We start from the raw sequence: 21,693 nt of genomic DNA on the forward strand, positions 1-21,693 counted from the left end.
TGTGGACCATTGTCCTGAACTTGGCTCTCCCATCTCAGAGGCAGAGGCTTGACGCCTGGCTGGAGCACCAAGAGCTTGTCATCCACACGGCTCAGAATAAAAGCGAGAAAAAAAAGAAAGAAAGGAGAAGATAGAATTAAATCAAATAAAGTTATTAAAATAAAAAATAATTATAAAAAAAATCTTTTTAAAGTAAAAAAGAAAAAGAAAGAAGAGAGCAACAAACTAAAAAGCAAATCCACCAATGATAACTGGCGCTAAAAAGTATACTAAGAACAAAAACAAAAACGGACAGGCAGAACCCTAGGACAAATGGTAAAAGCAAAGCTATATAGACAAAATCACTCACAGAAGCATACACATGCACATTCACAGAAAGAGAAAAGGGAAAATATATATATATATCATTGCTCCCAAAGTTCACCTTCTCAATTTGGGATTATTCGTTGTCTATTCAGGTATTCCACAGATGCAGGGTACATCAAGTTGATTGTGGAGATTTAATCCACTGCTCCTGAGGCTGCTGGGAGAGATTTCCCTTTCTCTTCTTTGTTCGCATAATTCCCGGGGTTCAGCTTTGGATTTGGACCCACCTCTGCATGTAGGTCGCCTGAGGGCATGTGTTCTTCTCTCAGACAGGACAGGGTTAAAGGAGTAGCTGATTCGGGGGCTCTGGCTCACTCAGGCCGGGGGTAGGGAGGGGTACGGCGTGCGGGGCGAGCCTTTGGTGGCAGAGGCCGGCGTGACGTTGCACCAGCCTGAGGTGCGCTGTGTGTTCTCCTGGGGAAGTTTTCCCTGGATCGTGGGACCCTGGCAGTGGCGGGCTGCACAGGCTCCCGGAGGGGAGGTGTGGGGAGTGACCTTTGCTCGCACACAGGCTTCTTGGTGGCGGCGGCAGCAGCCTTCGCGTCTCATGCCCGTCTCTGGGATCCGCGCTGATAGCCGCGGCTCGCGCCCATCTCTGGAGCTCCTTTAAGCGGCACTCTGAATCCCCTCTCCTTGCGCACCAGGAAACAAAGAGGCAAGAATAAGTCTTGCCTCTTCGGCAGGTCCAGACATTTTCCCGGACTCCCTCCTGGCTAGCCATGGCGCACTAACCCCCTCTGCAGGCTGGGTTCACACAACCAACCCCAGTCCTCTCCTGGGATCTAAGCTCCGAAGCCCGAGCCTCAGCTCCCAGCCCCCACCCGCCCCGGCGGGTGAGCAGACAAGGCTCTCGGGCTGGTGAGTGCCGGTTGGCCGTGATCCTCTGTGCGGGAATCTCTCCGCTTTTCCCTCCGCACCCCTGTTGCTGTGCTTTCCTCCGCGGCTCCGAAGCTTCCCCCCTCCACCACCCGCAGTCTCTGCCCACGAAGGGGCTTCCTATTATGTGGAAACCTTTCCTCCTTCACAGCTCCGTCCCACTGGTGCAGGTCCCGTCCCTATTCTTTTGTCTCTGTTTATTCTTTTTTCTTTTACCCTACCCAGGTACGTGGGGAGTTTCTTGCCTTTTGGGAAGTCTGAGGTCTTCTGCCAGCATTCAGTAGGTGTTCTGTAGGAGTTGTTGCACATGTAGATGTATTTCTGATGTATTTGTGGGGAGGAAGGTGATCTCCGCGTCTTACTCTTCCGCCATCTTGAAGCTCCTCCCATTTAATAGTTTTTCTTCATATAATTTGCTTTAGCTCATTTTAAAAATACCTTCAAAAGAATTTAGTCCCTGGTGGCGCAGTGGTTGACAGTCCGCCTGCCGATGCAGGGGACACGGGTTTGTGCCCCCATCCGGGAAGATCCCACACGCCGGAGCGGCTGGGCCCGTGACCCATGGCCACTGAGCCTGTGCGTCCAGAGCCTGTGCTCCGCAACGGGAGAGGCCACAACAGTGAGAGGCCCGTGTACCGCAAAAAAAAAAAAAAAAAAAAAAAAGAAAGAAAAAACAAGAATTTAGGGGCAGTTATCACTTTTTATAGATTAACACTTTCCTTTAAAGTCTTTTGTCCTCGCCAATAAATGTTCTTCCAGAGATTCAAAGATCCCACGTGATAGCAGTGTACTAATTAGAGACCATATGGACAGAGCTAGAGCTATGGGGTCCATAAAATTCAGTATCAAATTTCACTTCATTGTTGTTAAAGGAAAAAATGCTCTAATTCATTATTCATCATTTCCATAAGTTCAAACATTGGTATAATGTTTCCCAAAGTTTCTTTCAAGCAAATTATGTAAGCTATTCAAAATTAAATTACAGTGTACCTTTGACATTTGAGTTTAATACCTGATGCATTGCCTTATCACATGCTACTCACAAAGGCCAGTGATATACAATGATTTGTGATTTTCCCCCGTGTAAATTTCAGTTTCCTACACTGAGAGGTGGATGTATGGAAACAAGTCAGCACCCGGCATCAGCCCCTGAGTTCAGCTTTGCTATGCCGTCTTTTCATTTCATCTGCAGGAAGTCTTCAGAAAAAAAAAAAAAAAAAAAAAAAAAACCAGCAAAAACAATACTTGGCCATATTTCATGAACGAAATGAGTTATAACAGTATTCATTAATTTTGAGATTTGTAAAGGTCTTAGTACGCCAAAAATGTCAAAGATCAACTGTACTGTGTTTAGTTGCTAATCAGAGCTATCCATCTGTAAATATTTTCTCTTTATTTCCCTTAGTAACCGTGTCTTTACAAATTTATTTCCCGGAGAGGTATGTTTTTAATAAAAGAAAACTTGTGGTAAAAGGGTCATATTCCATCTGTGAAAGTATTTGCTCTTTAAAAGTACAGTTTCCAGACCACTCATTCCCAATTTTAAGCATTTATTATGAACTCCTAAATAAATTATTCCTTAAGCCTTTAGACTTCAAGAGATATTACTATATCTATGTACTATAGTCGTTTGGATTTTTAAGTAATGAGATTGCACATTTGTCTCTCCTAGAACCACCAAGACCCATTGCTCCTCCCCAGCTGCTTGGTGTTGGGCCTACATATTTGCTGATTCAGCTAAATGCCAACTCCATCATTGGTGATGGTCCCATCATTCTGAAAGAAGTAGAGTACAGAATGACATCAGGATCCTGGACAGAAACCCATGCAGTCAATGCTCCAACTTATAAATTATGGCATTTGGATCCGGATACTGAATATGAGATCCGTGTTCTACTTACAAGACCTGGTGAAGGCGGGACGGGGCTTCCAGGACCTCCACTAATCACCAGAACCAAATGTGCAGGTAAGACTGAAGAGCCGGCCACTCTGCCAGTGAAGGAATCTAGCATAAGACCTACAATATTCATACAATATTAAAAGTACTAATTATTTGGTACATGACTAGTCACACTATTCTAAGAGTTCCAGTTGTAGCCTTAAGTATGTCATAAATTTGACTGATTTAAGGGCAGTGTGAATGTTTATCTTTATTTTTCAGTAGTATTATGAATCCACAGTCTTTTCTTGCATGGTAATTTTGCTTGGCTTGCTTATATTTAGTCCAAAATCTCTGATTGATGCAGGTGAATGTATTATATAGAGAGAAAACCTTTGCAGTTCAAGCAAACGTTGAATACCTTTCTACTATGTGGAGATTGTCTTCCTCGATAATTTTGTTATGGTCAGTGCAGAGGCCATATCTGATAATACACATAAGAAAAGTTACTCTGAGCCAATCCTCAGTAAGATAACCCTCCTATTCAGAAAATCCTGTTGTCGAGGATGAATGCAGCAGCTTGGCACCCAGCTGTAAAATACAGAGGCTTTCCATATGTTTTTAAGCCTTGTATTGCCCTCCTAATGTCTGAAACAGAGTGGTGAAAATAATAGCACAAGGAGAAAACACAAAGAAAGAATAAAAAGTGAAATAAAAAGTAATATAAAAGCATACATCCTAGTTCCTTATTGTACAATTGTTATAATGAGAGAAAATGCTAGCTATTTATTAAAAGCCACTGAAAAGTTTGTCTAAGTTATTAGAGTATACTTTTAGTGCACTGTTTATTTTATTTTTGAAAATAGTTTAATTTTTTAGGTCAGTTGAAAGAAACATTTTTTTATCCATCAAGCATTATGTTGAAACACCTGCAAAGTTAGTACCTGGGTCTATGCGTCTTGAACATTTATAGATTTAGGTTCTGAAAATTGAAAACTAAGACCATGGGGATCTATGAAAATGTAAATGCCTGTAAAATGTCTTTTGTTTCTTTAACATCTGTTTAGCAGTTACAGTATTCTGAGGCTACCCACCAAGAGTACTGATCTAAGATCAAAGCAAAATCCATGCAATTACCTAGTGTACTGTCATCCCTAAATATTTTTTATTCTGGTTCAATTTTTCTATGTTAATATTTATATATTAATTGTAAATATCAATATATTTCATATATTAATATTGAAAAATGCTCACCAATAGGAAGCTTAACGGCTCCATCATTAGTCTCAGATGTAGACAATAGAGTCTAGTAATTTGCTGATTGGTGTCATATATTTATCCTGTGGTTGAAAAATAGCTTAACCTCAAAAACACTGGGTAAGTCTCCATGGCTCAGGCTAAATCACACAAATTGCTTTTCAAATTTGTTGTACAGCTATGTCTTTTTATTCTAGGTAATGTGACAAATTATTCTTATTGTAGTAGATGAACTTCCTGAGGGGAAAAACAATTTAACTCTACACCCTCAACTAGTCAGAGAAATAATTTAAAAAGAAGACAGTATGGAAACTGAGAAGTAGCTCACTCTTCCAAAATTAATATCCAGTGCTAACATAAGAAGATGAATAGTGATGTCCATTTTACTGAAGATATTGCCTACACATATTTTCTGATAAAATTACCTTTTTCTGCCTACATTTAATCCTTATAAGGTATATACAAATTAAAATAATAAGTGTTGATTTACTATTCCAGAGATCTTCCTTGTGACTTTTTGTGCCCTAACTTCTTTCTTTTAAATATCTCATCTGCCTTCTTATTTTTTTATTTCATCAAAATAGAACCTTAAAAATTTACAGTACCACACAATGTGTTGTTAATATAATGTAATTGTTTAACTTAGGAATTATTTGAAATCGGCCATTGGTGTGAAGGCCAATGGAGATGGCAAATAAATGAAACTGTGGGGTTTTTTTAATATATCTTTATTGGAGTATAATTGCTTTACAATGTTGTGTTAGTTTCTGCTTTATAACAAAGTGAATCAGGTATAAGTATACATATATCCCCATATCCCCTCCCTCTGGAGCCTCCCTCCCATCCTCCCTATCCCACCCCTCTAGGTCATCACAAAGCATCCAGCTGATCTCCCTGTGCTGTGGAACAGCTTCCCACTAGCCATCCATTTTACATTTGGTAGTGTATGTATGTCATTGCTACTCTCTGACTTCATCCCAGTTTCCCCTTCCTTCCTGTGTCCTCAAGTCCGTTCTCTACTCTGCGTCTTTATTCCTGCCCTGCCACTAGGTTTATCAGTACTGTTTTTTTAGATTCCATATATGTACATTAACATATGGCGTTTCTTTTTCTATTTCTGACTTACTTCACTGTATGAATAACTCAATTTTGTTCGTTTTTATGGCTGAGTAGTGTTCCATTGTATATATGTGCCACATCTTCTTTATCCATAGCAAGATCTTTCTTGACCCACCTCCTAGAGAAATGGAAATAAAATACAAAATAAACAAATGGGACCTAATGAAACTTAAAAGTTTTTGCACAGCAATGGAAACCATAAACTAGACGAAAAGGCAACCCTCAGAATGGGAGAAAATATTTGCAAACGAAGCAACTGACAAAAGATTAATCTCCAAAATATACAAGCAGCTCATGCAGCTCAATATAAAAAAAACAAACAACCCAATCCAAAAATGGGCAGAAGACCTAAATAGACATTTCTTCAAAGAAGACATACAGATTGCCAACGAACACATGAAAGGGTGCTCAACATCACTAATCATTAGAGAAATGCAGATCAAAACCACAATGAGATATCACCTCACACCAGTCATCATGGCCATCATCAAAAAATCTACAAACAGTAAATGCTGGAGAGGGTGTGGAGAAAAGGGAACCCTCCTGCACTGTTGGTGGGAATGTATATTGATACCACCACTATGGAGAACAGTATGGAGGTCCCTTTAAAAACTAACAATAGAACTACCTTATGACCCAGCATTCCCACTACTGGGCATATACCCTGAGAAAACCATAATTTAAAAAGACACATGCACCCCAACGTTCATTGCAGCACTGTTTACAATTGCCAGGACATGGCATCAACCTAAATGTCCATCGACAGGTGAATGGATAATGAAATTGTGTTTTAAGGCTAGTTATGCTGTATTAAGTGGATGAAAAGAACATGTTGATGAGCATTGATTTATCCCTATTGAATACTTATGTTCAGAATTCATATTGAGCTGCAGTAAGTAAAAATAGGACTGTAAAGTGTTTGAGATATTTTACTTTGAGAATAACCTTATCTGTATGGGAGGGGATAGAGTAAAAATAACTTACACTCATAGCTGCTTTCAAATTTATAAATGTCGACATTTTGAAATAATATTGGTCTTTTTTTTCTGATATGTTATTTGAGAAACATTTAAGTTGTGGTCTCTGTGGCATAAAATGGTATCAAGCTCACTCATCTGTAGTTTTACTTGCAAATGTAAAAAGTTTTTTTTAAAACTATCTTTCACATGTGGGGAGTCTGTCACATATCTTTATTAATTTATTTATGTCCTCATAAGGTGTGTTTGATGCAGGTTTTATGGTTAAAAAAAAAATACTTATAAACTAGATTTCCAGGTACATTGTAGATTGTAGAGAAACTGGTTACTGTTTTATAGGAACGTCTACTAATCTTGCTCTATTATTAGAAAAAGAGGGAAAGCTTATGCAATTATATATTCTATTAATTTTTAAATAATCCTGAAAAGCAGAAGTTGGATATAATTGATAAACATTGCATGTCTAAATACAGAGTCAGTAAAGGTTAAATTTATGATGTCCATCCACTTCTCTTCAAGGTTCCTTTCCCCAGGTTTAAGATCCCTCAAACCCTACCAACACCAGCATCATCACTAGACTCAGCCTGGTGTTTTATAACAACAAAATAGAACACAACTTACGCTATGATATTATCTGATATTTAGTACAAAAATTCTTCATAGTCTGGGGAAATGATCCCTTTAAGACACCAAACATAACTTTTGGAGAAGTTCCCATCTAATTCTATTAAATTGTGCAAACTCTGAATACTGGTTCTATAAACCATTCCATTTTAACAAATATTAGGAGAATGTCTTGGTGTAGGGTAGTGTTTTACCATTAATATCATCTGGTTGAGTAAATATTTATTGTTTTGAAATAGCTATTTTAATGCATTCTACATGTTAGACCACCAAGAAGCCTTTGAAGATAAGTATAAATTTTTTTTAGCTATATGTATGTGTCTGATATCAATTTCACGTGAATTTCTTATAAGTAACAAAGGGATGATGATTACTTTCAGTCTCTCAGAAATTCTTATTTTATTTTGGTGTATCACAGAGGAACAATTTTTGACTACTAGGGACCTATCAAAGAGTAAATTAGTTACTATTTAGTGTCTTTAAAACTCCATTTTAATGTAGTTAAGCCTTTGAAATTTTACTTCTGGCAATAGTAAACTTTTTCATTCTTGGCAGAGATCTGTCAATAAATAACTTTACAGCAAATTAATGAAATGGTTGTATTTATTAATGAGTATATTTTGTATTTTAAATGCAAGTGTAGATTTTCATAATTCAGTATTGATTGGTACTGCTTTATAATTATTTGGATATTATTATCCCAATTTTGTAGCTGGTGAATCTAAGATTCAAGAAAAACAAAATAAAAACAATGATTTGGCTAACCTCAGCCAACTGGGCAACTGGGGCTCACACCCATTTTCTGGAACTTGAAAAGCCTGAATTTTTTTCCCTCTTTCTCCTACTACAGGCAATCTTCCCCCCACCCCCACACCCCCTTTCAGAAGAAGAGTGTAGCCTGAGTAAATGAAAGTATGATGTCTGGGAGGGATGTACATTTTAAAAAATTGAATCTTCATGGCTGAATTATTCCTTGAGAAAACATAGCTTAATGTTTGCAACTTCAATTTTATTAAAAGCACAATTGATTAGTGTGTTGACACTCAAGTATACACTCTTAAATATTTTAAACAGTTAAAGAAGGGTAAAAAATGTTTTACACTATTCTTTTCTGAAAATGTCCTACCTAGTTGCCAAAGCTGTGTCTTTGTTTTCTTTCTGAAGTACATTAAAATCATTTGGTAAGTGCAATTAACTGCTTCAGGGTTACTCAAGTTAGGAGAGGTGGTAATTACAGCCTCTGGTGCCTGTAGCCACCTACACTTGCCTCATGCTTCTCTATGTGCCTGAGGGGTATGATTACTTTGTTGTTAGCTTACAGCCTGACCCATGTTATTGTTCACATAATGCTTTTTCAGGCGTTTTATACATTTTTAAAAAGGTACAAATGTGACATTGTCTTAAATGGGAAGTAATTCAAAAACTCCACTGAACAGTCAAAGAAAGCATACTTGTTTTTTCAGTGTGTCTATTTCCTCTGGGTATACCATCTGGTACAGAAGCTAAGAAAATACAGTTTTCTCTTTCTCTTATTAAATGGAAATAAAATATGCCATCATCAGAAATTGTCTGCATTGCTTGCTTTGGCAATTGCATGTTAAAATTGCTCTTTTAAATTGCCTTCTGCTTCTGGGTAACCCATTGTGGCACTGCTTTATGATTAACTGACATTTTAACAGCATCTCCTTCATAGGGAAAGTCAAGAGTTCAGGGTGTCCAGAACGTAGTATATTTACACAGTTGGGAAAGCTACTCTCTACTCTTATATTGAAGTTCAGTGCTCTTGGCAATTCTCATTGAAAAATGTAGATCTATGAAGCAGTGAAAAAGAGAGTGTCTTATTTTAAACGTAAACATTTACTAAAACTGCATTTTTTTCTCTCCTAAGTCCAAAATGGAAGGAAACAAAACAAAACAATACTCAGGCATACACCAGAAACCACAGAGTAAGGAATTAAATTTTGGCCTTTTAGCTATAGTATCATCAGCAAAGTGGAACCATATATTGATTTTTATTGTGGTCTAAGATAGTTATCAATCACAAAGACTATTTATCATTGAAACTCAGCCTTGCAGTTAAACAAAAAACAAAATAAACAGCTCTGTAAGAATTGGTATGGTTTAACAGTGTAAGGTTGCCGTATGGTTTGATTTCAGTTGAAGGCTTATATCAGTGCTTGTTTTAAAATTTTTTTGAAATTTATCAGTATGATTTTTACATGGCTTCTTTATTGTTTTTGAGCAAAATATTTTAAAGGCAATGCTATTATTATTGAAGTAAAAAAAAACTAAATCTAAAAAGCCATAAGAAAAGTAATGGAAAACAACAGTTCTTCAATTTTCTTAAAAATCTAAAACAGTAAAACCCTCTTATAGATTTTTTTTCTTTTTTAGTGAGTAAAACCTGATTTTGTTTTTCAGATTCTGTAGGGAATATTTCAGTCTGAAAGACATTTATCTATTCAGAGAAATTTTATTGGCTTTGTCGTTTGTTAACAGCACTGGGTTAAGTACTAGGTCTTCAAAGTTATACAAGCAGTGCCTTGCACTTAAGTTCCTAGTAGTCACGAGGGACAGCCCTATAAACAAAGAGTAAAATGCAAAGTGAGAGCAGTGAAGCTCTTCCTGTTTTTCAAGAAAGTGTTTCCGAGAAGCTGTCACCAGGAAAAGATGGCTTTTAAACTGGATCTTAAAAATTGACTATGAGTTTTTAAGGCAGAAAGAACAGGAAACAATAAAAAACAGAGGGAACCATATGCTCATCCCAGTTGTTAACATTGCTGATGTTTTTTGGATTATGAAAATAGATGGAGCATTGGCTGACTCTGGGCTGTGGTAGAACAGAAGCTGCAGGTGGGCTGTGGCCAGGGCTAATGTAGCCCAGGCTGCTATCCTGTTGTTTTTAAGAAGCAGATTGACATTACTGGATTTGCTTTTAGAAAGGTCATCTCTCTGTGGAAGAGGAGTTAGAACTAAGGAAAGACTGGGAGCGGAAAAACCATGAAATCATGCTTATAATCAAAATATGCTGTCTGTTATCTTCACTATAGCATGTCTCTCTTACTGTAGAACAGAAATAGGATATCTATAAATTCCTGGAAATATTGTCATTTCTAATAATCAAAGTTCCTTTCATTAAAGGGATTTTAAAGATATTTTATAGGTGATCTAACTTACTTTATTGTTTGATTTACTTTTCTTTTTCAAATATGTGGGTCAACCAGTGTCCTTAATGTGCATGCAAAATCCATGGTATAATACGTTATTGTAGAGGAGAAAATTATGAAGGATTGGAGAGAAATTCAAGAGCTACTGTGTATTTGATGGGATATTTATTCATTTCATAAATTTTATTGAGGTTGGAGTTGTATACATTGCCATGCTGAGGACTGTAGAAGATACAACATTGGTAGGACAGGCTTCCTACTCTTCAGGAACTGACAGTCTAGTGTAAGAAACCATAATACCAATAAAAGTATAGTAAGTTATATAATAAAAATACAAAGCACTTTGGAACTCCAGAGATGAGGGGGTTAATTTCTGACCCCAAAACCATTTTTCTCAAGCAATATGTTTGAAAACAATATCAACCATTCTTTCCTGAACACAGCTGGATTAACACTTCTGTTAGCCTTATCCCTAATTCCTTAACTGTGAAATAATGTATAAAACAATGTGCAGCCGGTAGTCACCATAAGGATGATTTGCCTTCTCTTTTTCCTTTCTTCTAACACATAGGGAAACTATATGCACAGATGGAGACATTGAATTGAAAATATAATTCACATCCTAATTTTTTTTTTATTTTTTAAAAGATGTATTATTTTATTTATTTACTTATTTAATTTTTTGGCTGTGTCGGGTCTTAGTTGCAGCATGCAGGATCTTTGTTGAGGCATGTGGAATCTTTTTTTCGTTCGGCACGCGGTCCGCTGGGGTTTCTTTCTAGTTGCAGTGCGCCGGCTTCTCTCTAGTTGTGCTGTGTGGGTTTTCTCTTCTCTAGTTGTGGCTTGCAGGCTCCACGGTGTGTGGGCTCTGTAGTTGTGGCACACGGACTTTGTTGCTCCGTGGCATATGGGATCCCAGTTCCCCCACCAGGGATCGAACCCGCATCCCCTGCAGTGTAAGGCAGATTCTTTACCAGTGGTCCACCAGGGAAGTCCCTCACATCCTAATTTAAATTATCCAAGTAAGTTGTGTGGTTGCTTTTGAATTCTCTGGGGCCCATGGATGATAGCAATGTTATTCTAAATTTCAATGGAGAGAGAGATTAATTTATAATATAAGCAACTTCTGTTAAGTCTCCTAGTAGTCTATAATGCTAGGAACCCCAGTATAAGAGTCATGAAAGGTAAACAAATATGAAATCCTCTTTCCCCCTGCCCCTTTTGTTTTTTGCCTCAGGTATGGGATGTACTTTTAACCATACGTACGGTTTATGGCACGTTTTCTAATAGCTGTGTAACTAATTAAATAGAGTTGGGCTGCTTTCAGCTTAAAATTGTCTTCTTTTGACTTATTTCGTTGCTAGAAAGCATTTGGTACCAGTAAAAATGACACTTTTAATTTATCCACAGTACTTTACTACATGCTGAGTCTGTTAACAGTATCATTAAGTACTCTTTTTATTGGCTTCATTTGTTTTTATTGAATTTTGCATATGCAGTAAAGCTGACAGGTGAAAATGATTTGAATAACAGCATTAGTTCCATTAAATATCCTGGATACCCCTCTGGTCCTAGGTTTTTATTTGCTATTAGGAAGTAGAAATAGCAGTAAAATAATATCTTAATACTGTCCTAAGTGATAATAACATAAGAATATCTGAAGAAGAAAACGACATGGGTAGAATTAAGAAGCTATGGGTCAATCACCTCCTAGAGAAATGGAAATAAAAACAAAAATAAACAAATGGGACCTAATGAAACTTGAAAGCTTTTGCACAGCAAAGGACACCATAAACAAGACAAAAAGACAACCCTCAGAATGGAAGAAAATATTTGCAAATGAAGCAACAGACAGGATTAATCTCCACAATTTACAAGCAGCTCATGCAGCTCAATATCAGAAAAACAAAAACCCAATCCAAAAATGGGCAGAAGACCTAAATAGACATTTCTCCAAAGATATACAGACTGCCAACAAACACATGAAAGGATGCTCAACATCACTAATCATTAGAAAAATGCCAGTCAAAACTACAATGAGGTATCATCTCACACCAGTCAGAATGGCCATCATCAGAAAATCTAGAAACAATAAATGCTGGAGAGGGTGTGGAGAAAAGGGAACACTCTTGCACTGTTGGTGGGAATGTAAATTGGTACAGCCACTATGGAGAACAGTATGGAGGTTCCTTAAAAAACTAAAAATAGAACTACCGTATGACCCAACAATCCCACTACTGGGCATATACCCTGAGAAAACCATAATTCAAAGAGTCATGTACCACAATGTTCATTGCAGCTCTATTTACAACAGGCAGGACATGGAAGCAACCTAAGTGTCCATCAATAGATGAATGGATAAAGAAGATGTGGCAATATATACAATGGAATATTACTCAACCATAAAAAGAAACGAAATTGAGTTATTTGTAGTGAGGTGGATGGACCTATAGTCCGTTATACAGAGTGAAGTAAATCAGAAAGAGAAAAAGAAATACCGTATGCTAACATGTATATATGGAATCTAAGAAAAAAAAAATGTCATGAAGAACCTAGGGGCAAGATGGGAATGAAGACACAGACCTACTAGAGAATGGACTTGAGGATATGGGGAGGGGGAAGGATAAGCTGTGACAGAGTGAGAGAGTGGCGTGGACATATATACACTACCAAACGTAAAATAGATAGCTAGTGGGAAGCAGCCACGTAGTACAGGGAGATCAGCTCGGTGCTCTGTGACCACCTAGAGGGGTGGGATATAGAGGGTGGGAGGGAGGGAGATGCAAGAGGGAAGAGATATGGGAACATATGTATATGTATAACTGATTCACTTTGTTACAAAGCAGAAACTAACAGACCATTGTAAAGCAATTATACTCCAATAAAGATGTTAAAAAAAAAGGAAGCTATGGGTCAAGATTGCTCAAACACTAAAGGATGTGTTCTGTATGAAGGATGGGCTCAAGAGACTCAGCCTGTGAACTTCAGACCTCTTCAATGGTGCCATTGTGGTTACACTGGTGCACAGACTTGTCCTTGATTTTCTTCCTTTTTACCCGGAGAATCTACCTTTGTCTTCAGCTGTCACTGCCTGTTTACTTCCTTATTTGAATTATAATTTATTTTCTTTGCTTTGGAATAAAAAGCAAAGTTCTTAAAGTCAGGCTTTGGCAAAAAAAAAAAAAATTGCAGTCCCGTTTTCTTGAGCAGGGTTTGGTGGGGGAGGAGTACAGCTTATTTTTGGAACTCACTTATTTAGAACCATTCTAGTTAGTGTTTTTGAAGAGTGTTGGTCATTCTGTATGATTTCTTGAATGGAAAAAATTACTTTATAAAGATGTATCGTTATTTTCATAATTTAACTTTACTCTTAAAATCTGAGGATGTGATCATCCTCTGAGAATTTCATTTTTTGATCTTCACTGTCTTCCTACAAGATACGGCCTTATTATAGCTAATAATTATTGTAAGGATGACTCTTCCATCCTTTTTCCTTTCTACCAACCTGTATATAAACTACAGAGGAGAAAGAAGCATATTTGAAGGAAAAATAATGAGTGGATTCTAATCTCGAGTATTGTAAGTTATGTTACACTTTGTGAACCCAACAAAAAATGAACTTCAAAGGGCAGAAATTCATGCGTTCATGTCACCCTAAGCAAGATACATGCAAATTCAGCTGTCACTACATATGATATGGCCTAGAAATCATTGAGTGATGTCCATTTTAATTGTTTCAGCCAAATAATATGGGTGAAGTTTGAGTTAAAATAACTCATCTTTCATTCTCTGGCTTTGTTACTATTTCCTACCTCTATGTAATACTTCATAATAAAAAAATAGTCATCAAAAAAGTTTATTTTTATGTGTTATTGTAGTTTTAAGCCGGTACTGTTAAAATATATGAACATCATATTTTTTGTACTCTTACATGTGAATCTATAATACTTTATTGTCAAAATACCTTTGTTTTAACATATTATATATATACATATTTATATATATAATAGGATCCCCTTTTAACAGTAATTATAGAAGGAAAGTGAAATAATTTCTCTGCCAATTATTAGGCATTTCTTAAGTCAAGAGCACCATATACATAGGATGCTTGCTCAAAACTTACGGTAACATTTATTGGAAATCGTAATATATTGCTTTGCTATACCTTTTTCTTCTCTAAGATATATCTTACAGGTGAACAGTGGAATAGATATGTAGTTTTGAAATATAAATGGCAGTATTCTTTGACAAGTTTGTTTAGATACTTCATTAACTTTTTTTAAATCTTTTTTTGCCATCCAGTAAATTATAACAATAAAAGAAGTTTAAGAACATGTTTTAGAGGTTTACTTTATCCAATACTGACCAACATAATCTTAAGCTGCCACTCATTTTATCACCATTATACGATGGCATTTTAAAGCTTTTGGGAAAAAATGTTACTTAAAAACAAATTGGTATATTGATGAATTTGTGATTTTTGGACAGATATATTGGAGCTCACTCTAGTAGTTTAAGAACTGCAATATGAAGATAACAATAGCTGTTCCTTCACCATGCATTATCATGAAACGTGATGATGCTGTAGAGCATGAAGCTTTGTTTTCTTAAAACACAATTTATATACATCGGATTATTAACATAGACTTTCTGATGGGTTGGGCCAGCAGTTCTGTTGTCCTTCATTTAGTCAATGAGTTTTGAACTCCTACCAGCACTATGGTAGAGCTGGGCAAAAAGTGAAGAGATGACAACTTCTCTCATTTATCTTGTTTTTAAAAGTAAAATTAACAGGTAACTTAGCTAACTTCTAACAAGTGACAGAATGTGGAAACTGACTCATTCTATTTTATTTTACTTAAATGGGTTATTTTCCTCTGTATTTCCGACTCACATAAAGTACATCAGTAGAATACAGAACTCTGCTTATTCTGGAAAGCAACAGGGAGAAAAGTTTTTCTCTGAGTACTCCTTCCAGCTGCTCAGATAATCCTTTAATTTCTGCCTCCTCTTTATTTCTGGCTTACTGTCCACCAAGAGAAACATGCATTTTTGTAAGGCTAAGTTATATCAATGAACCAGTCACTTTTACAACAGGTCAGCTCATTGAATTAAATTAATATTTGATTTTCTCAGCTTAAATGAACCAGTTTAGGTTTTCCGTTAAAATTTTTGCAGTCAGTTTTAACAATTTGGATACCACCTTAAAAATTATATAACTGAGGAATACTGAAAAGCAGAATTATTGTTCCAGAGTTCCCTTTTGTGTTTCTCCATTCTCTCTTCTGGTGAATTCTGCGTCATAGGTATATGTGTGCACTGTGCATGTGTCTGCTCTCTAAAATAACCAGCTTTGCTCTGCTTAGGAGGAGAAAATGTGCTAGGGGAGCACTAACTATCCCTAAGCTTAATTTTTTTGGAGGTGCCTTACTGGAAGTCCCAGATTTTGTAAAGACTTCATTAGAATACATACACCCGAATAGTTTTTATAAATTATCCATAACAAAGCATTACACTAAATTTCACAAATAGAATTTTTTTTAAAAGCATTTTCAACACTACAGTGTTTATGCAACTATTGTCATTTTTGTCAATGCAGTATTAGTTTTCTCCATGCCCATGCTTTTTTCTTTAAGATGTATATACCAGTTTACATTCTGCTTATTTTATTTGCTGTGATATTAACTCATTTCCCATGTTTCTACAGGACATTCTAACCATCATCTTTAGTGATTGCTTAATATTCTGTTGGATATATGTGCTAGAATATATTTAACCATTCTAATAAAAGTTTAGGCTAACTCCAGTGATTGGCTGTTGTGAATGTTGCAGTGGGGATTATGCACTTGTCCTTTTTCTACGTGGCTGAAAAGTACTTGACGCATACTCTTCAACTACTCTGTAAGTACTGTATTAGTACACTTTAATGGACCAGCAAGGGCATGCATTCACTCATGCAGTTTTAGCACAAGAAAGTACTTAATAATTAATCAAGTCCATATCCCCCGTTTATCACTATTCTGCACACTGAGACTCAGTTAGTGAGGTAATCTGATCAATATCTTACAGCTATTTGATGAGAAAACCAAAACTATTATTCAGATTGCACTTCTTTTTGTTTTTTTTAAACATTCATGTGACTCCCTTTTTAAAAGAAGAATTTTTTTTTTAATTTATATTTTTGGCTGCGTTGGGTCTGCATTGCTGCTCACAGGCTTTCTCTAGTTGCGGTGAGCGGGGGCTACTCTTCGTTGTGGTGCACGGGCTTCAGTAGTTGCGCACGGGCTTAGTTGCTCCGGGGCATGTGGGATCTTCCCAGACTAGGGTTTGAACCCGTGTCCCGTGCATTGGCAGGTGGATTCTTAACCACTGCGCCACCAGGGAAGTCCCACAGATTGCATTTTCTTGTTTTCTTTTACATGAGTATGTCCTACATGCCAGATAGTGCCTTAAGTGCTGGGTATTCTAAAACGAAGACTCTGCTCTGCAGCCACTCAAAATCTGGGGAATCATGATCATAGTAATTACCATGTATTGAGTACTTACTATGCACCAGGCACTAGTGTAAACTCTTAGATTCAAATCCAGGCTGCCTGATTGCAGGAGTAGAATTTTATGAAGCAGCAGATCATGAGCAATTATGAGCTGATATTTGTGAGTCAGTAAAATCTAGATTAAAAGCTGGCTCTAATATTTACTACTGGGCAAGTAAGAATCTCTCTAATGTTTCATATTGTCATCTGTAAAATTATGATAAATAATTGTACCTGCCCAACTTGCTGTTTGTGAGGTAATCAGTCACGTGCTAAAGCTGAGAACTGATGGTTAAATTTTCAGGAATTTTGCCAGCCAGTTTTAAAATCAGTATTAAAGAATAAATCATACAGACTTACAATTATGTCAATTATATTTTAAACAAAAGTAATACATACTCAAAGATTCCTAACTATTTTAATATAGTGAACTATTATCTACGTTCTTGAGACTATCTATGTCTATTTTATCTGTATGTTGGAGATACGACACAATGCTTATCTCTTCCAGTTCTGTCTTGGGAAGCTTAAAACTGTAGTGGGAATATTAGAGCATGGAGATTGGCAAATGCTGCAGATCAGGACTATTTTCTCTCACCACCTCCTCTGTTTTCTGGAGAGCCAAAACCACGTTGAAAGTGCTAAACATTTTCCAGCACACCACTGGAGATAATGCATGCAAAATGCTTACTTAGCGCAGAAATAACCCACAGTAAATATTAGCCATTTCTACATAACAAGCCATTTCACTAAAAACAATTTTTCTCCAATATTTAAAGAATTACTAACATGCAGAATATCTGAAAGAATTATGCATTGAGTACCACTACAATTTTCCTTTTGTTGTACTTCCTATATCACATATTTATTGATCTTTCCAACTTTTTATTCATCTATCAGTACATCTTAACTTTTTAACATTATTTTTTAATACATTAGAATATTTTGTTCAAGGGAGTGATTTTTAAAGAATAGTTAAAGAATATGTAGTTTGAATATTTTTACTGAAATGTTTAGAATGGTTTGGTTTTTAGAAATATTTCTCTAGTGGTTGTTGGGAAAAGGATTGAAAGGAGATTTCAGGAGATTTAGAAGGCTTCTAATATCAATCTAGGCAAAAAATTGATCAGTACTTGAACTGAAGCAGTGCAGATAAGGATTCCAATGCTGAGGCAGAGGTGAAAGAGATTTGAGAGTTGCAATCAGTAGAATTTTGTGACACATTGGAAGGAATTCTGGCTTGGAAAAGTAAGGTATAGTGACAGGTTTTAACTTGAAAGGGTAAAACATTGGGAAAGTGTTGGAAGGGAGGTTGCTATGTTTAGTTTTAGAAGTGAGATATTGGGTAGGCAGTTATATTCATGGATCTACATTTCAATAGAGAGGGTAGAGAGCAGGATATACAGATTTGGGCATCATCACCATTTCATTCGTGACGTTGGAGTCATGGGTATGCTTTCCTTGAATTAGAAATTCAGGTAAATTTTGTTCAACCACATTTTTAAAAAATTTGGGGGAGGGTTGAATTATATTGTATACGTTAATATCTTTTTGCATGAACTATTCAGATTACTAAAACTGTTCAATGTTTTTATGTAGAACCAACTTAAAAAAATACAGTGGCTGTTTTTTATTTACAAATGCATTGAACTTGATCAGTATATACTTTAAAAAGACTGATTAGTTTGTCGAATTATGACATCCGTAGTTACATTTTAAGTGTTCCCCATAATGAGTAGCTCAGAGCATTATGCTAAAGGCAGAATCAAAATGTGGTTTAGTTTTGGTTTTCACCAGCTGATCCTAGGCGAACTTGCCCTCTGTTGAGTGCATTTCTGTCCTCTTTCCCATTTGCTCTCTGACCTCCTTTGGTACCTCATCTCAAAGATTCATGGTGTTCTTATGCAGAATGCATGCACTTAGGAACTCCACACCATGACAGGAGAGGGTCATGAGCACGTGTAGGAGGGATTAACAGCAGCAGAGGCTTGGTCATTTTTTGGGATGCGAGTATGGGACAAACAGTTGTGTTTGCACTGATATCCTAATAGAACTTTGAGTTATAACAACTTATTTTTTCAGTTTTGTATCAAATTCTACACTTGAGTGGTTTGAAAATGAACTAAAATAATTATTGTGATTCTTTATACCCTCAAACCAGAAGCCTCTGTAGGACAAATTTAAATAACTAGACTTTCCAAGGATTTTCACCAGAGCAAGTGAAATAAAGTACCTATTTCAGTGAATAGCAGAAAATAAGTGTTTCTTTGTCAGATTTTAGTGGAATGTTCTTGTAGTCTAAAAAGTAGGTCGGCAAGACTGAGATTGTATTGTAAAACAGCACTACAAATATCTTCTTAAGGAAATGACTCTACAGTTACCTATTATTAAAACAAAAACAAATTTTAGTGATTTATTCCTTAAACTATTCCTTAGTCTTTGAGTATAATGCTAATTATATGGGCTAGGTTAATTGGATTTCTACTTTTTTTAGCTGATCACTTTTTCTCTCAGTTGCAATATTTTATAATTGTAATTTTGTAAGTAATAAGTAAGCCCTTTTTAAAGCTCTGTTTATTCTAATCATTTATTTAGTTGTATACAATTTCAATGAAAGGATTCTCGAAATACATTCTAAAGTTGGTTAATCAATTCTTTCATTATCTTTTAAGAAGATGAGTTGGTATGACCTCTATTATGAAATTGACTCCGAGAGAAAGTGTCAAAGTTGGAAATCTATTAAGCTCCAGGAAATATATTTTGACAGAAATATGTATACATATATTTGTAACAGTAAAGTTAAAATTGGGTAATATTACTGTTATTTTAAATTTAAAGTCACGAATTGATCTGATGCAGACATCTTTAGGAATTAAAAATATTCTTTTAAAAAAAATAAGAGGGTATAATCACAACCTTTTAATATACCTGTCATCAAAAGTCTGAATAATAGAGAAATGAACATGGACCTGCATGCAGCAGAACAGTAGAGCATAGATGCTCCCGTATTACAAACAATACACAATATTTTAATTTTCATGGGACTAGTAAACCATTTATTATATTATGGTTTTAGCAATGAATAGTGCATATGTCTTCAGTTAAAAATATATCCTTGGCTTGGAGAGGTAGTATTTAAGAAGTTTGGAGTGAGAAATGGTTTGGCAGTGTAACAAGGCATGTTAAAGTGCCTACCTTGAAAGGAAAGAAAACGAGATAGACATTTCCCATTACTACCTACTGTTAAGGTGCTCACATTATCCCTAAACAACCTCATGCTTGTGGCAATAATCATGCACTGTCGTTTTTTGTACTAATATGAAAGGGCAATTCAATCTTTTTGACAAATACTGCATCACTTCTGGCTTGGCAAATTTTCATCACACAAACCCAGTTGATACATATATAGGTTGTGACACTCTGGCTGAAATGACTTTGGATTAACTGTATCGAGGAAAGTAAAATTTTATTTAAGGTGTTATTTTTCTTCCATTTTCCTTTTCTTCTCTTCCCACCCCAGCCTACCCTCACTCTTGCCCTGAGTTCAAATTCATCCTACTTCCATGTTCCTTTATAAGCTATATCATTATATCCAGAAAATGTCTTACAGTGAAATTAAAGGAAGCTTTCCATGGATGTTCGTAGTTTGCTTCTTTGTTTATATTTTCTCAGTTGTCTATGCACATCTGTGTCCACATGCACCCATGTACCGTCTAAGGGATTCACAAAATTTTTGCTTTCTTACTGGAGCTCTTTTTTCTAAAAAGACCTATTGTATAGTTTTTATAACCGTAGCCTCTCAGAGTCATTCATAGTCTCTGAGTTGGTGTGAAGTATGAACAAAAAAACAAAGCATTTTTGCTTTGATGATTTTATAGTTACAAGTTTTGTACTCCTAAAATGTCCTTTGCAATCATTCATGCCTGGTTTGGAAGTAGTTGTTTTACTTTTTTTCTTCTTTAGTTGCTACATCTTCTTAGTTGCTATATATCTCGTGGAGAGGAAATGAAAGGTTTATTACATTATTACCTTAAAAGATGACACATGAATTCTGTGCTAACTCCCAAAGTGGCACTCCTGAGAAAGAGGTCATTTCTCTGGTAACTTAATATGCCAGGTAAGATTTGTTTGTATTTTAAATAAAGTTACTGAGTTAGGAAATATTAACTTTAGAAAATGCAGACTAAAATCAATAGTTTTTCTAAACCCCCAAACAAGATTACAAAGGAATTATTCATGTCTTTAGCCTCTTTATCATTCTTTCTCAGTGAAGTAGCCTATATTGAGTAAAAGCATAACAAGAATAACAAGTAGAAAAATAATTTTATATATGATTTTTAATTTAGAAATTAATGATTACAGTCTTTTTTCCATAGCAAATAGCAATGTAATAAACTTTTTGGGAAAAATTTTTGGTATAGTTTTTAATTTAAACTTGTACCTTTAAGATTGATTTCATTTGATAGATTGCTTGCCATCAAACTCGAGATTAATGAAATCTTTACTATTAAAATTGGATTGTTTTTTCCTGGCTCTGTACATATTCTGTGCCATTTTGCGTTTCTCACCAACCAAGTTGTAATAGTATTTTGTATTGTGGTGAGGTTTGAACATATACTTATTTATAAGGCACAGTACAGGCTTTGTCTCAGGTTAAACACTGGAATGATTCCAAAGAAGTTTTTTTTTGTTACCATTGTTGATTAATTTTGGAAATTTGTATATTTTAATCCTGAAGTGGCTAGTTGTTGTTTGATGATATTGATAACCTAAGTGAACTTAAGTAACAGAAAACATAATACCAGGGTTGATTTTACAGGATATAAAACATTATTCAAATAGTCTTTATTTTATTATTTATATATTTACATACAATTATAGGTGTTATTTACATC

General features: G+C 35.8%; 1 protein-coding gene across 5 annotated transcripts in view; it reads left to right on the plus strand.

Moving 5' to 3' along the window:
* Positions 1 to 21,693, plus strand: part of PTPRK (protein tyrosine phosphatase receptor type K) — a 568,012-nt gene that overhangs the window by 347,119 nt on the left and 199,200 nt on the right. For all 5 annotated transcript variants that reach the window (XM_065888558.1, XM_065888557.1, XM_065888559.1 and 2 more), the window contains one exon: positions 2,915 to 3,208. In XM_065888558.1, the coding sequence (XP_065744630.1) occupies positions 2,915 to 3,208 (294 nt within the window). The remainder of the gene's footprint in view (positions 1 to 2,914; positions 3,209 to 21,693) is intronic.

The sequence above is a fragment of the Phocoena phocoena genome, chromosome 12 (assembly GCF_963924675.1).
Source record: "Phocoena phocoena chromosome 12, mPhoPho1.1, whole genome shotgun sequence".
NCBI lineage: Eukaryota > Metazoa > Chordata > Mammalia > Artiodactyla > Phocoenidae > Phocoena > Phocoena phocoena.